At 40.8% G+C, this 16450-nt stretch overlaps 2 protein-coding genes across 4 annotated transcripts in view; one reads left to right on the forward strand and one right to left on the reverse strand.

The window, feature by feature from the left end:
• LOC104956524 (serine/threonine-protein kinase WNK1-like) overlaps nucleotides 1-11016 on the forward strand; it is a 34280-nt gene extending 23264 nt beyond the window's left edge. For both annotated transcript variants that reach the window (XM_010784019.1, XM_010784020.1), the window contains 5 exons: nucleotides 6391-6568; nucleotides 6708-6901; nucleotides 7023-7193; nucleotides 7279-7502; nucleotides 7924-11016. In XM_010784019.1, coding sequence (XP_010782321.1) covers nucleotides 6391-6568; nucleotides 6708-6901; nucleotides 7023-7193; nucleotides 7279-7502; nucleotides 7924-8310 — 1154 coding nt within the window. In that variant the 3' untranslated portion in view covers nucleotides 8311-11016. The remainder of the gene's footprint in view (nucleotides 1-6390; nucleotides 6569-6707; nucleotides 6902-7022; nucleotides 7194-7278; nucleotides 7503-7923) is intronic.
• A 203-nt stretch (nucleotides 11017-11219) lies between these two features.
• On the reverse strand, nucleotides 11220-15935 carry rad52 (RAD52 homolog, DNA repair protein). Of its 2 annotated transcripts, none has more exons than XM_010784018.1 (12): nucleotides 15831-15935; nucleotides 15513-15585; nucleotides 14298-14399; nucleotides 13663-13756; nucleotides 13507-13574; nucleotides 13229-13347; nucleotides 13047-13122; nucleotides 12750-12973; nucleotides 12458-12645; nucleotides 12038-12115; nucleotides 11752-11955; nucleotides 11220-11429 (listed from the first exon to the last, which is right to left on the reverse strand). In XM_010784018.1, exons 2-12 carry the CDS (start codon nucleotides 15564-15566, stop codon nucleotides 11368-11370), a joined length of 1269 nt encoding a protein of 422 aa, XP_010782320.1. In that variant the 5' UTR covers nucleotides 15567-15585; nucleotides 15831-15935; the 3' UTR covers nucleotides 11220-11367. The 2 variants fall into 2 exon arrangements, with proteins under 2 accessions (XP_010782320.1, XP_010782319.1); XM_010784017.1 differs by having other exon boundaries at nucleotides 12452-12645.
• Nucleotides 15936-16450: the final 515 nt, after the last annotated feature.

Here is a 16450-nt window from a genome sequence, read left to right on the forward strand (position 1 = left end):
CGGGTACCCGCGGATACCCGACCCGATGCAGGACTCTGGCTCCAGCCCCCACCCTCCCTGTGAGCACAGTGTGCTCTGATTGGTCGGGACGTTGTGAATCGCGCTGAGCTCCGTGGAGGTGTGGTTTCCTTGTTTAGCGATACACAGCGAAACACAGCCAATCTCACCCTGAGCACACACAAAGTCACAGCCGAAGTAAAAACAATAAGTGTGGCTTGATATTGAGTAAGAAAAAGGTTGATAAACGCTGTGAGAATGGATCTGCAGAGAGAATTTCGCCGCGATCCCAACTGTCTGTTATCAGCCTGCAGCCAGGGGGGAGAGATCAGCAGAGCTGCATGCACTGAGTGTGTGTGTGAGGAAGTCCGTGGATTGGTCAATTTGGACCAATCAGCGGGGGCTTAACGTAACGGCTCCGCGGACGTAACGTAACGGCTCCACGGATTGGTCCATTTGGTTCCGGGAAACGCATGACATCATGAGTTACCCGGAAGAATCAATGGACAGTGACGTATCTCCAACGAGGCGTTTTCGGGAGGTATTTTCTGTGTTAGAGTTTTACTCGCTACAGGGTGTACTTTAAGGATTTTGACTCTGCAGACCGTTTACATGCAGAAAAGCCTTCATAACACACAAGGGGACGGGTAATAACCGGAAAAGCATGACATGGGAGCTTTAAGAAAGAAGAGTTAACTGTTACAAGAGATGTTAAAATAGTCTCTTTATGCAAAACAGGAATCAATTGGAATGTCAAATGCATGTTATTTTGTGTATAATAGAACCAAGGCACAAATAATGGAGAAATTACAGACAGTTAAGGTTTTTAACACTAAAATAAATGTCCCTCATTTGGATTTAAATTCAGTTCCAGATTTTCTCATACATTATATATAATTTTTTCCAGGCATATTCAGGACAAACATATTCTATAACGTTTTTGAAAATAATCTACATTGTGTCTTTTTCTTTCCATCCATAATTTTTTACACACTTGTACTTTGAATATTGAGTCTAATGTGACAAAATAGTTTTATCAAGTGATCTGAATTATTCATAAACCTGTTTTCCTGGTTATTATTAGATATAACTGTTATTGTTTCCATGTTCTTTTTCTTTAGTTAGAGTCTCCCTTCTGTAGTCAAACTTAAAGCTGACATGCAGTTAGAAATAGTTCTGAGCGGTTGAAACTCCCTTTTTTCTGACATGTGACAGTAAACCTCTGGCAAGTGAACTTCAAAAACGTTCACAAGAGTTCATAAAGATCGGGGCGTTTGCTGACTATTTGTCTAACAAACTCAGCTTTAGAAATGTAGCGGTAGTCTGGGGACAAGATTCCAATTGTGATGGTTCGTGAAGGAATAAATTACTTGCAAATTTAATCTGAGCCCCACATACACAATTTCGACGCCACATGGGAAAAGCGAAGACGGACAAAATCTCCTGCAGCATCACGGCAATTTAAATGGTGGGAATCCAAGATTAAAAGTAAATAATGAGGTTTCTTCTGCCTTGTTCGGATTTATCTCACTGTTGGGAGGCTTTTGTTGGTATTCTCACAAACATATTATCGGCGTCATGCAGGGGAAGTCCCTCCTCCAAAACGCAATGACTGGAACAGAGAGTTTTTTGTGTTTTGTGGCTAAAATGGAAGTCATAGTTATCTAAACCTTCATATAGTAATAACCCTTGTAGTTACTTATTTGATTGTCAATAATTCATTCATTTATGTCTTTCATAAGCACTTTGGTATCATTTTTGTTGTATTTTATTTTTTGTTGAAAGATACAATTCAAACAAATAATTTACCCTTAAAAACTGCATGTATTATGTAGACACTGCGTGACTCTGTTAAATTGGGGAAAGCTAAAAGTGACAGAACGGTAAACATCTCTAATGAAAAACTAATACAAAGGTTGAAGAGTGTGAGAAAGTTTGACAAATGAAATAAAAAAGACACCTTCTGCTCTGCTTGCTGCTAAGAGCTGTTGGTTAAGTTGTATTTTACCAAAAATAAATAACCGTAACGATCGTTTTTGACATATTCGGCATATAACAGAGAAATAACTGACACAGAGTTGACAGGTTCTTTTAAACCCTGAATAGAGTAGAGCTGAATGGATATGTCTGTAAAACTGAACACCTGCAGTCAGTAATTGGCTTTTCCTTTGGACAACGTGCATGAAAAGAGGAGATGTTTCGACAGGTGTTTGTGGATCTTTACATTTACTCTGTTCTCACTTTTAGGGGAAAAACAGCCATTGGGGATGTTTTGACTGGAAATATGTGAATTGCTCAAGAATTTTCCAAAAAACAAGACATAGTTTGTGCTTCCTGACAGAAAAAAAAAGATTACATTACTAGCATGTTGGAATACAAAGAAACACTCCAAGCCACCAAAACTCTTCTTTTCTTCTGAGGAGTTCAATTTGGTTTTTTCAAATAAAAGAAAGCGTCACCAGGTTTAATTTATTTGTCTCTTGGTACTTCTAGACAGAAACAGTTCTCCCAGAAAGAAAAGTGTCTTCATGTTTGAAAATGAATTATTTGCTTCAAAATGTCAACATTTTTTTTCATATGTTTTTCAAGAGAAAAAGATGGCACAAAACCAGCAAAACTGTGAATGACTACAGATTGAAAAAGAGTGTGAGGAAGAGATGTGGCAAAATCTGTCACCAAGGCAACTATGCTGTTGTATGTGTCTACGTGTGTGTGTAGTGTACACAGGTGTTACAGTAATGTAAAGTTTGAAAGCATGGCAGCTGCATGAATGTGCTTTGTCAAATGAACCTCTGTTTGTTATGTCTTTACACTGGATTTTGTTATGTGCTTTTTCTTTTTCATCTCTATGCTTTTGAAAGCGTGTTTCTTTTCCTGTGTGCTTGTATTCTGAAGGTGCCTTCCTGTCAGCGCAAGCCTCAAAATAGTGCGTTGCACATTGGGCCCTTATCGGCCTGTCAGTGAAAGAGCAAATTACAGTCATTATCAGTCAAGCTCCAGCTGCTGCTCCCAATCCAAATACCCCTTCAGAAATAAAATAAATAAAAATTAGATGCACATTCTCCGTAACGATTCCTGTAGTTCCCGGGGGCTTCAACACCTGGTTACAACCATGTGTGTGTGCAAAATAACAGGAGATGTGTGTGTGTGTTTGCATCCTATTTTCTGCTTCAAAATAGATTCCTTATCAAATTTCATGATGTGTATATTTACATTTGTAATTCATGGATTATTAAATGAATGAAAATGTGATTTGTATAACTCAATTGCTTGTCTGTAAAGAGTCATACCCTCTACTGTAACATCTTCAATCAAAACTCCAGTCCTTTTGTTTTGATTCAAGTTTCTTCAGACAGGTCCAACCCATGGCAAATACTGGACACAGCTTAAAGAGTAGTCATTGTATGCTCAAGTGTCTGTAGGTTCATGGACCCACCAAGATCTTTTCTGGACTGGTATAAATAAAAATAAATAGAGAAAGATTTTTTAGAGTACACATTCATTCAATCATTCATAATTGTGACTTGTGTTGACATAAACATGTAAAAGATTAGCTCTCTTGTTGTGTTCTTTTTAACCAAATATCTCTCAGAGGGGCGTGGGGGGTGTCTCCTTATTTTCATCTAAAGTAACAGACAGAGAATCAGCACTTTTGAAACAGGGCTGAAACAGAGGGGATTATGGGAATTTGGTATTTCGAGCCAAACACTTCAGTATATATTTGTATATATGTGAGACCTATAATATATTGATGAAAAACAGGATAATAGGGGACCTTTAAACAGTTAAATGTGTAAATATGTATATCTTTTTGGACAGTTTGAAATAGTGACAAAGTGGAACCCATCATATGCTTGTTTTGTACTTTTAGTAGAAGAAAAAAGAGGGGTGAATTTGCAGTTTCCCAACAAAATGGTGGAGATGATTTGCCACAGGGGAAATATAACAGAGAGAAGCTTCCTTACTTTACAATGACTGTGCTCAGTGGAGGGTGTTTAACATATTCTGCTGATGGATAAGTCCCTGCTGGCTGAAGCCCTGAAGCAAACTCTTGGAACAGACATAGAAGCCAGCATTTAAAACAGAAACACAACAAAAAACATAAACCCTACGATGTATCCAGTCATGCAGGCAGCCGCACAAACCCACATACCGTCCTGAATAAAATACAGAAACTCTTTGACGAACAAGGTCATAACACGCACTCAGAACCTCTGTCTGATATCATTTGGTTTGAAGCCATGAAACCAATTTTCATATTCATAATGTCTCTTTTCATTAGGAAGCAGACGACGATATCTGGAAGCAACGCCAAGGCCAGTTTAATGAAAAGCATTTTGTAGTCCAGGAGCAAAGTAATCAGATGATAGAAGCAGTGCAGTGAGGTGGAGAGTTGGAGGGAGGATTGATGTTTAAAGGAGGGGGAAATATAAGCAGCATGAGATGTTTAGTTCAAACCCTTCATTAAACTAGACAACAATGTGAAAAGCCTTCATGCTAGAATAAACATATATTAGAAGATGAATAACAACACTGAATGGGTGAGACAAAAAGTATCCTATTGTCAAATCAAATCGTTTTTAGTTTTACCACATTTTCTGTTACACTGTCTTTTTTACTTCAACAAACTTGTTATATTAAAACAAACTAAAGAAAAAAAAATCCAGTCTCTCCCATACAGATGAAATAAAAACAGATATGCAATCAAACCTACAAAAATAAATAAAACTCCCTCCAGAAAAACGCGAACTAAAACCGTTGATTATGCGATTAAACATGCGGGGTTTTTATGTGATTTTATGCGGTGAAATTGCGAAATATGCGGAAAGTTGCGAAATATGCTAAATATGCTGGAAAAAAGAATAACACATTTTTTAAATATTGGGCTGTCTTATTTATTCTCTCACACACAACCTGCCACTAACGTTAAACCCCTTTACTATTCAATTAAACACATTCAATGTTTATTTATTATAAAAGCAATTGGGCTATTTTAATCGCACACACACACACACACACACACACACACACACACACACACACACACACACTTCTCCGCCTCATTCTGTTTTCATTTACTCGTTCGTTATCTGACCAGCTTCAATCTGGTAGGTGTTAGCAGATTTAGACTTAAACCTTTTGTCTCCTGCAGCAGAAAGGTGAATAATCTCAGTCGTTCAAGTTTAGCCATTCATCACGGCGTTATTTATTTTAGGCACACATCTCAAGAGGCTTGAGGACAGACAGAGAAGGGGCGTGACTGCCAACGGTCTTATACCCTAGGTAGCGACATCATCAATCATGTGGTACAGCAGCTAACCAATGAACACAGTTAGTAGTCGCAGCTACTTACATAGACAATGTGGTGCACAGTAATAATATAAGTCATATACAATATACATATATCTATGTCATATTCTAACATATATAACACCAAAATAAGTACAGCTAGACCTGACTCCATATTGAACAGTTTTGAAAACAGTTTTGAAAACAGTTTGAAAATATTTTGCCTAGTGTCAGAAATTATTACCGGCACTTGTGACTGCAGCTGGTTGCTAGGNTTAGGCCTCAAATCATCTGAGGCCTGGCGCCCCCCCCAGGTTGGGAACCACTGCCCTAGAGGATGTGAGGTCCACCCCCAAATAAAGCAGGTTAAAATAATTAGATTGCATACATTTTCTTTAGTAAACACTGAAAACGGGTCCCACAGACCCAAACAGCGCACGAAGGTTAAAGCTAAGCATATAGTGTTAAAATCTGCTAAATATATACACTGCAAAAAACAAAACAAAGAGGAGTAAAAGTAGCCCCCGACTTGTTTTTTGAAGTAGCTCTCATCGTAAAAAAGGTTGGAGACCCCTGGATTATTGTAATTCCCTCCTTGAACAGGACTCATATCAAACAGTGTCCTTCTATATGATACTTGACTAAGGACAAAACTGATGCTTCATACGTTCTGAAAGTCCATCTCAATGCTAACACTTCCCCTGAGCTAGCTTAATGAACCATAATAAGGGTTTTAAAAATGGATCATCCTATTATCACAGCTACCCTTTAGTCCCCTTTGATAATTGAATATGATAGAAGTTGTGTGATGTCTTTATAAAAAGCAAAGCACTCATTCACTATTTTTAAACGTATGCTATTGGCGGAGGACGCAGTGGGAATGACTATTTAGAGCTTTGATAGCATTTGCAAGCTCAGTAAACTTATCCAGCTACTGAATTTAAACATCCATTATGTTTATGTTCATCCAAGGATGTTTCATTCTTGGATGAACATTTAACAAAACAAATGTTCTTCCAGATGTTTAGGGTTCATTTTTAAATCATGTGAGCTCCCAGGTCAACATATTCTACCTTTTTTTAATATGTGTTTGTTTTCTCCCAGTCACCCCCGCTCCAGCTGCAGGCTCCAGTCCAACACATGGCTCCAGTCTGCAGAACGGTCCCTCATCGTCAACGTCTGATCCTCAACACTCACACACCCGCTACAGCAGTGACAATGATGATGACTCTGAGAAAGAGGATGAAGCTCTGCTCAAAGAAATAAGCCGTCTCAGAGAAAAGTATGTCACATGTACACAATGATACTTCAAACTACCTTTATTTCCTCTTACACACTTATTGCAGAAGTCTGTCTGTATTTGAGTTTTTCACAGGTCAATACAAATATTTGAACATGACTATGTCTTCTTTGGCTCACAGACACATGACGGAGATCCAGATATTGCAGAGTCGTCAGAAAGAGGAGGTGGAAGCCCTGTACACAAAGATGGGGAAACCTGCTCCTTCTTCAGTCTTCTCCCCTGCTGTGGCCATGGCTGGAGGTCGACGGCGGCTCAAGAGCAGAAGCCACAAATCGTCTCGCGGTAGTGGACAGCCCAGCCCCGTGCACTCAGGTCAGGACAGTGAACTGTGATACTCACTTTGATGTTTGTCCAGCAATCAGTCACTGAAGCTGTTAAACTGCTCTGTTCCTGGGTAAATGTTGACATGCCTCTGTGGATCATATGTTCACAGCCTCCGCTCCGAGTCATCACAGTTCAGGGTCCCCTCCGAAGCAAAGTTCAGCCTCGGCAACAGAGGCCTCGGAGACGGTAGCAGAGGCCTCTCAAGCAGCTAACGCGGTGGCGTCCATAAAGCAGCTCAGAACCTCTCCATCCATGCCCAGCCTCAGCAGTTGCTCCACAGGTAAGTGAAAGCACTTAGTTTGTTCACAGAGAGCTACTTGAATTGATTTTCTAGATGAATTCTCACCTCTCTTCTTGTTTACCAGGATCAAGTGGGAGCGGCTCAACAAATGGTTCAGGCCCCTGCCAAAACCACTCTGCTTCTCTGACCCAGACGGTTGGATCCTCTTCCTCTCAAACTCAGAAGGGCAAGGGCACCTTCACGGATGACCTGCACCAGCTGGTGGATAACTGGGCGAGGGACGCCATCAGCCTGTCTCAGTGCAAGAGAGGTCCTAAAGCTGGAGCAGCGGCACCTCTGGGACACGATGTAGGCATTCACTACATCATTGGAGCTCTTATAAGATATGATGTCATGGTTCATATGGGTCTTTGGGTCTTCACATAAAGGACATTGGTCATCGAAAGAAAAGCAGAAAAATGTTAGAAAACAAAAAGTTATTTATATATATTTTTTACTTAAAGTAAGTTAGGAAATAGTCTACTTTACGATATGTGTATCCTGTAGATGTGTTTCACTCGTGACCGGCTTCTAGAGTGCTATGGTCACATGCTGGTAGTCATCATAAAAAGCCTCAGTGTTGTCAAAGTAATTAAGCCTAAATTGGGTTCTCACACTGCAGTGTTTGGCCTGGAAAGTCCTTGAATGTGATACTTTAGAAGATGTTGGACACATGTTATGTTGTTGCTGAGATAAAATAGGTAACACAGACTTTTTTTCACTATTACAGATCGTCCCTCCGGTCAACCAGGGCCGTAAATTCTCCGCTCCAGGCTACCTGTGCCCAACGCTTCCAACACCTTCTACCACCACGTCCACCGCGTCCACTCACCTCCCCAACCCAGCCGTTCCCTCTGTCCCCATGGCCCCTCGGAAAGGCTCTCTGGGCCCCAGCCCGCAGGGCTTTGGATACACCTCGGCCCAGTACAGTGCCACTCAGTGGGCAGGACCCACAGGCACGTCCCAGGTCAGCAAGCTTAACCCCGCACAGCCACTCACGCAGTACCAGCCGCCCACCACAGCCTCGGTGTCCCTGCACCCAGGATACCACATTGGAACGACAGCAGCCCCCCAGAACCCAGTGGGCCCCGGAGGGTCCAACCTGAGGCCCACGTAGCCCAGTGGAAGCCCCCCACAGGGCAGACAGTCGTGAACGAGAACCACTAGCTCTTTGTGCAGTAGGCTGGTTGGTCGGCTGGATATTGTTCTTTTTATTTTTATTTCAACTTTTATTATGTGTTTTTTTTTTTCTGTAATAGAGTGGACCTGTGTGGTTCATGTCCTCTCAGGCAGAGCGAAGTCTGTCTTTAGATTCAGAGGAAGAGTGCAATACACAGCAGTCTCACACCTAGCCTGCCATCAGCTGTGGAACTGAGCTGTGACGAGCCGTTGGTTTGTGTCTGGTGATGAAACCAACTGCAGCCAAAGATGTCTTTTGAGAGCAGACGTTGCAATGTTTTCATTCCTGTGAAGAGGAGGAGGAGGAGGAGGAGGAGGAGGAAGAGGAGGAGGAAGAGGAGGAAGAAGGAGGGATTGTGGGTCACGTCCTACTGGTCCTGACTTAAAGCCGCACTGGGGCTGAAGACAGTAAAACAACACTTAGACACACGTACAGACACACACCGGACTAAATATGAACCCTGGTTGACAGACTTGTGATAACATGTTAAGTTGTTTCAGAGAGCTATAGGGGGGAGTGTACAGAAAGTGGGAGATAACAGTGGGATAGTTTGTTCCAGATGGATTGGCAAAGTGTGACTGGTTGAGTTGGGAGGAGAAAGTTCTGGAAAGTGAGGCAGGAGTGTAAAGGATAGGGTTGCAGTTTGAATACATCCCTATGAACTATTAAGTAAAATGCAATAATGGCAAAGAGTAGATGAACTGTCCCTTGTAACTGTGGCCTTAATCCCCAACACATTTAGACATTGACTTTGTACATAGATATTTCTTCACTGGGTTATGATTCCACATTTAGCATATTTATGTTCCTGTGAGTCTGGTGACATTGTGATATGAGTTGTCACCCATTCAGATTTATTATACCAGTTTATTCTTCACGTCTGACATATAAACAGTGGATCGTCCACTACTAAAGTCATTGTCCTGGTGTTGACCACCATTCGCAGTGTGAAGCTTGAGAGGTGATGCTGCTGAAAATCACAATCGGGTTGAGGTAGTTTGCAGGGTGTGTTTTTTGTCTTGTTTTACACAAGAAGGAATTTAGAATCCAAGATGACACATTAAACAGCATTAGTTTGGCAGATATGAGCAGTTCATTATCTGCTTATCATATATATTGTAGAAAAAAAATAATTTTGGTTGATTTCAAAAGTATTTGTGGAAGCTTTTAGTCTCTCCCAGTTGTTTACACAGATGGTGCACAGCGCATCGATGAAGTCATGCTGCATTAAATATGTCTGCTCATAACATTTAGCCGTCACGTCTCAAATCACAATTGTCTGGGGTTCTCTCTTTCTGTGGTCTGTTTTTGTATGCGTATATTTAATAAAAACAAATGTTCTTTATGGACCTGTATTCAGCCATCAGATTTTGATGTTGTTTCACTGTAATTATTATTATTAAAGGTTGTTAAACAACATGTAGTTAAAGGAATATAAAAAGTGCAATTGCAGGGTTGTTGTCATTGGTATCCTACTCATCACGCAGGAGTAATCCTGTCGTTTATTAAGCTCTTCTCTCTATGACTGCCCTGCCCCCCCCCCATCCCCCCCATCCCTTTTTTTTCCTATTTTATTGTACATATGTTAATGTGAGGGAAATGCTTTCACGTAGAGCATGCTTGTGGTGAACCACTCTACATGCATATGCTCTACTACCTGTAAACATGAGGAACACTTTAGTGCCTTGCATCCTCACTAAGGACAAGTTCCAGATTCATCGATTGCTGTAGCTGTGATTGGTCGGCAGAGAAACAGTTAAGCTGTACACGATGTAAACACCACAGGTGGCTCCTGCACACAGCCTGTCAGAGGATGTAACACTCTGAAAGTGTAGACCCCACACAGGACTGCAGAACAAAGAGCAGAGTCATGTGGAAGCGTTTCTGCTCCGGCCACACTTCCCTTTGTGTTGTGTGATCAGCTGTGTATTTATATTTGGCTCATGCGTACGTGGATTTGGCTGACATTTGTTTTTGTGGGTTTATCATCATTAAACTGTTTCATAGACGCACTTGTTCAGTCGGCGGGCGAGCTGTATAAAGGTTTAAACTTTTTCATGCTGGTTAAACGTTTGTCTCCGCACCTCACGAGTGCCATGCTGTCATTGTGACCCTTTCTCCTGCTCGTAGATTGGATGAATAGTTAAACTTCTCTAGAGAAAAAATAAGTTACTGCAATGCAGAATATGCAATGTTTAAAGGGACTGAGGGGTAATGGAAACATTTGCATGCTGATGAGGGGTTGTTACCGACTTCAATGTTTTTGATATTGGAATATTAGAGATCTTTTTTTTAATTATTATTCTTTGCCTTCCTGAGTCGATCTGTCCGATTGCCATTCACCAATATCACAGGCACACCTTTAATATCAAACTATCGCTAAATGATTTCTGCATGCCGGCTTCACTGGTGTTTCATCTTACAAATGACTTACAACTGTACAGCACAACGTCACAACAAAGCTCTTATAGTCCCTCTGCTACAATCAGTAATTATCCCACCTCTAAGGTACTGGCACGCAGTCATATCTGTCTATATTTCTGATCCCTCCTAGCTGACTTCCTGTGATTCAGTGTTTGTTTTGTGTATGTTTTTCACATTGTACAAAATGTAAAAACAAATAAAAATACTATCAATTAAAAACTTGTCATGCTCATTGGAATAATGTTTCTAAACCGTGGTCCCTTTTTTAAATATAAAAAAGAAAATCACATTTATAATAAAACTTCTCTATAAATATGTATGATAAACTAAGCATCATTCAAAGACAACGCTACGAAATGTGGGCTTGTTTGGTCTATTTCTATAAATATTAATTTAATTCAGTTAATTGACTTCTGTGGTTATTTTTTTATTTTCTTACAAAACCATATATCCAAATATCAGAAATAGATACAATTAAAATTCAATGGAAACACTGAAATAAATATTAAAACAAAAGAGGAAAATACATTTTACAAGTGGTGATGAAGATCACCGGAGCATCAGAACATGTCAGGTGTCGAGTCGGCGTTTCTTCATGTACTGTCCCTGTCTGTATGGACTGAGGACTTCACCTGTAAGTTTCAAATTAAGTTCAGTTGATTTATTTAACACTTCAGACACAAAGGCAATCCAAAGTGCTTTACATAAGCATTAACAATACAAAACAATACAACTATTTGTAAAAGACAAGCTAGTTAAATTAACATGCAAGTGCGGAAGAAGACTTGAGTCTCAAAATGACCTTAGCAAAAGTGTCTAACCCCAATATAAAAAAACTCAAGTGTTGGGACAGACCTCCAAGTGTATTTTAGATCTACAAAGCTAGAAGACTAAATGCATCTCCATGCTCGGTTCTGGGACATTCTGCAGTAGACTGGTCTCATGAAGCCTCACCTGGCCCCGCCTGACACTGAGCCGGGTCCTGTGCTCCGCTGTACGAAGGGGCCCTGTCCGGGGCCCTCTGAGGGGTCTTACTGCGGGTGTGCATCTTGTGACTTGAGGGCGTGGTGGGCCGGAGACCTTTGGGATGAGGGTCGTCTGCAGGGACATCCAGTTCATCGATGGCATCCAGAGTGAAGTCCCAGAGCGCAGGATCATCTGTGGGAGGACAAACAGCTGTAGTGAGACCCCCTTCCCACACTGTGAGCATGGTGCGCCCTCTGGTGGTGGAGCACTGCACCTGCTAGATGTTCCCCCCCGCCGCCGGGCTTCATGAGTCCTGCTGAGGTCTCACTGAAGGCTGGAGCACCATGGTGACCTGTAAGGATGGATACTTTTCAATAAAAACACCAACAACACTTATAATCCTTAGAGTTAAGAATTAAAATATTTGTAACCAGCCGTCTTAAACCTGAAATGATGTCATAATGCCACCCACATGTTTAAGACTCGATGATGCAACTGCACTGCAAATTGTGTTTTTATCTTCATTTACTGTAACAGTATGTCTTCCAAATCAGAGCATACAAATGTAAGTATTTAAGTCCCATGACACTCAATGAAGAAGTTTCAAGACAGTTTGATATTTAATTATGTTTATTAAACTGTGACAGCTTCCTCTACATGTGACATCTTAAATCAGTAATCATCAAACCTTCACCTGTGCTGGGTCCCCGTCCAATAGCGAGCTCTGAATCCTCAAACTTAGCTTGATCTGGTTTCAGCTGCAGCTTCTTCTCCATCTCTCTCCTGAACTTCTCTTGAAGCTGCTGCTGTCGGAGCTTTCTCAGCTGTTTGGGGTCTGTGTGCGATTCTGACCCGCCACCGTCCATCGAGTCCATGGAAGGTCTTAGAAAACAAACGGAGGAGACAGATTGGATGGGACGCACATTTGGATGCACACCAATAGAAGCAGTGAAAATAAAAACTGAAACTAGACCCACTGCTGTTACCTGGCGTCCATGTCCTCACTCCTCCTGCCAGCAGGGGCAGTCGGGGTGTGGACCTCTGAGTAGTTCTGGTTCTGGTTGAGGACTTTGGGCTCCAGCACATTTCTGCCGTTGCTCGTCGCAGGTGCAATCTTTTCCTCCCACACCAGACTGGAGAAGCGGGCTTTCTCCACAGAGGGCTCCCCCTCGATGCGCTTGGTCTTGGCCGGGTCTAGAGGAGGAGGAGGCTTTAAGCAGAGGAAACAAACATTCAGGACTTTTTGAAGAGAAAATAAAAAATGCTCAGAAATGATATCTGACCTTTTTGGGGATCTTGTTAATGGCCATGAGGTATTCTTTATTCAGGATGCAGTTTCCAAGAGCATTACCAAAGCATCTAAAAATGAACCCAACAAAAACGCAAATAAGTTAAGAAAATTCAGACAGATCAAATGTTCTAAATGATTTGTTATTATCATTTAGAAATGGAGAAGTGGCAGTACTTCAGTGCTCTCTTCATGCCATCCGTGACAGCTTCCTTCCTGGCCTTTTCCAGCGACAGAGCTTTGGACTTCAGACCTTCACTGACTCCATACCCCACATCTTCATGAAACGCACCGTCCTGGAGGAAAACATGTGTACACACTTAGACTTTTCTGGACAGCATGCGGGAAGAAAGTAAACATAATGTGAAATGTAAATACAACTATCTGGATCAGACAATCTATTATGGAAAAGTAAAACAATTCAAATATATTTAGTAAAAGGTTCCTTCTCTAACCTTCAGCATCACCTTGATAAAAGCACTGACTCCGACGTAAAACTTCCCGTTGATGATGTCTATAAAGTCTGTAAATCAGAAGTGTTTCATTAGTTGGACCGTGTGGAAATGGTTTAAAGCATCCTCTGCTGAGACCAGAAGCTCCCTGCGGCGTACCGACATTCTGCTGAGAGATGGAGTGAGACCACCCATTGTATCCAAACATCTCATTGGCCAGGCCGATCACACGGTGCCCTTCAATGTAGCAAACCTGGAGGTCCCGTCCAGAGAGAGAGAGAGAGAGAAGGGTTTTATTTATTCGTTTTTTTCTGGTAAAGAACTTGAGAATTTCATTTAAAAAAGTCATTGTATATTATGTCATAGAACAGTAATACCTCACAAACATATGTTACATATGTATGTCATAGAAAAATGGAAAAAGATAACATTTCCTCAAATTCGTTTCCACTTTAGAAAATCCTATCCTTGTTAAGAAAACATAAAAGGAGCTGTGTGGCGCAGTGGGTTGTGCGTTGGTGTTCGGATCAGGGGGTCACAGGTTCAAACCCCACTTCAGTCAGTATGTCGTTATGTCCCTGGGTAAGACACTTCACCCCAAATTGCTCCTGTGGGGATTGCCCACAGTATTGAGTATGTAAATCGCTTTGGATAAAAGCGTCTAGTAACAAGTAAATGTAATGTAAAATATATTAGCAATAACAACACATTTGAGCCATAATCATGTTATTCATAACCCAGCCTGACATTTAAGTTCAATTGGCTTCACAGCTGTGCAGAGAACAGACACTCGCCTTCTGTCCTCCTCCAGCCATCCTGGAGCTGATGTACTCGGGGCCCAGCTTCTGCCGCAGAGCTCTGTCCACCGCCTGGTGCTCTTCAGCTGTGTAGGTCAACTGACAACACACAAACCCAAACAAAGAACACAATCATACAGACCATGACTTCATAAAAGGGTGGGCCCTTAACCCTTATTGATGATTATTAATGATTGATTAAAACCCTGACCAAATGTTGTTCAACTGCATTCAAATTGATTTAATCTATTGAGCTGATACATTTAACAATATTTTGGAAATGGTTTGGAGCAGTGTGTTACAAAATGGGGTACGTTTCTCACAACCAGTTTTTAAGGTCAATAGCTGTTCAAATCCAAACAAACCTTTAAACTTCATAGAAGAGAACTGAAGAAGTACTCCTTCTGCAGATTGGTCCATTTCAGAATAATATATATATTAACTGTTTTGATTATAATTATTTATGCATTAATATGTTATCAAAGCTGATAACGGTGCAGCAAGTTATTTACTTTGTATACTGCAGAGTAGCTTCATGTGAAATTAATCCAGGTGTAACTAAAGTCTTATCTAAAGGTGGGGTAGGTAAGTTTGAGAAACCAGCTAGAGATACACTTTTTGTTATATTCCATGGAATGCTCTTAACATCCCAATAGCAATGACTGGATGGCCTACCTGCCTGTCAGCCTTCCATCTGTGCACAAACTTATCTCGTGCCCTCATTGGTCATGTGCGCGTTCGTGTGTTGGAGGAGGGTCTCTGTAAGGAAGTGGCAGATTTTTTCCGGCTGTGTATTTTCAAATTCTAGCGCACTCGAGCTGGTTTCTCCAAAATTGCCTACCCCACCTTTAAGTGTTGATGATATTTAATATCATTAATCCTAATCTGCAAAGCAACTAAATATATTAAATACCTGTAGTGGAGTAAAATTACCATATTTATGTCTGAATGGTAGTGAAGTAGAGAACAAAGTAACATCATATTTAAATACTAATAAGTAAAGGGCAAGTATCTGAAAATGGTACCCAAGTACTTGAGTAAATGTACTAGTTACTTCCCACCTCTGCTCAAGGCGAAACAAAAAAAGTGGCAAAATAATGACATAGGCAAAAAATGACCAAAAATACCAAAGAAACTACAAAGTGACAAAAAAACTATAAAAGGTTGTCAGTGAGATGTCTGTGCCCATGATCCGCCCCTGCAGCTACGCACCTGTCCGAAGCACCTGGGAGCAGAGCTGCTCCTCTCCCCGGTGTTACTGCTCATGACTGCTGTCCTGTAGTCACTGAAATAAAGATAAATGGAAACAGGTTAATGTAGCTCAATGATAACTGCTGTAATCTTATATAACGCCTTACTCGTCTATAATGTCACTTAAACGCTTAAATGAACATACAGCTAACGTCAAAGATCTGAAAAACGTAGTTTAACAACTCGTACATTTCAGCTGGCTTTAGTTTACCTATTACATAAACCATAGTCTTATTCCGTCGTAAATTAGATATCCCATTCATATAAACCCACACTTACCAGTTAAAATTCCGTTAAAATCGATATTTGTGGTAGAGTAAGCTAACCAAAGCAGCTGGACGTGTGCTACATCGAATCAAAACACATCTGAACTTCCCGCCCGGACACCAAGGGGAGGGGTATATGATGCCTTCGCGTACTGTCGGAGAATGTAAATCTCACGAAAATTATCGAAACTACGGTTTTGTATTAATTTTCTCAACGATAATTCCACTCTTTGGCAGATGTGTAAGAAGTACTCTGATAATTTACTTTAGTTAAAGTAGCAATACTATATTGAAAAAATACCGTTAAAAGTCCTGCATTCAAAATTGTAGTCAAGTAAAAGTAATTAAAAAAAAGTAACGGCATTAAAATATACCTTCTAGTGCAAGAAGTAAACATACTTATTTTCCAGTATGGCCCATTTTCGTATAATTACTTTTAATGAATGAATGTCACGTTGCACTTGGTAAACGTGGGGAGTATTTAAATTACTCACTGCTGTGTAGCTTAACCTAAGATAATACATCATGATGTATTAGGGTATTTATATCCTGTATTGTAAATCCATCCCTGCTAAGTAGCTAGAAACAATATTTGTAAAAGAAATGGCCTACAACATATCTGGAAGATTCTTC

The sequence above is a fragment of the Notothenia coriiceps genome, unplaced genomic scaffold (assembly GCF_000735185.1).
Source record: "Notothenia coriiceps isolate Sejong01 unplaced genomic scaffold, NC01 NC01_scaffold00026098, whole genome shotgun sequence".
In the NCBI taxonomy this organism is placed as follows: domain Eukaryota; kingdom Metazoa; phylum Chordata; class Actinopteri; order Perciformes; family Nototheniidae; genus Notothenia; species Notothenia coriiceps.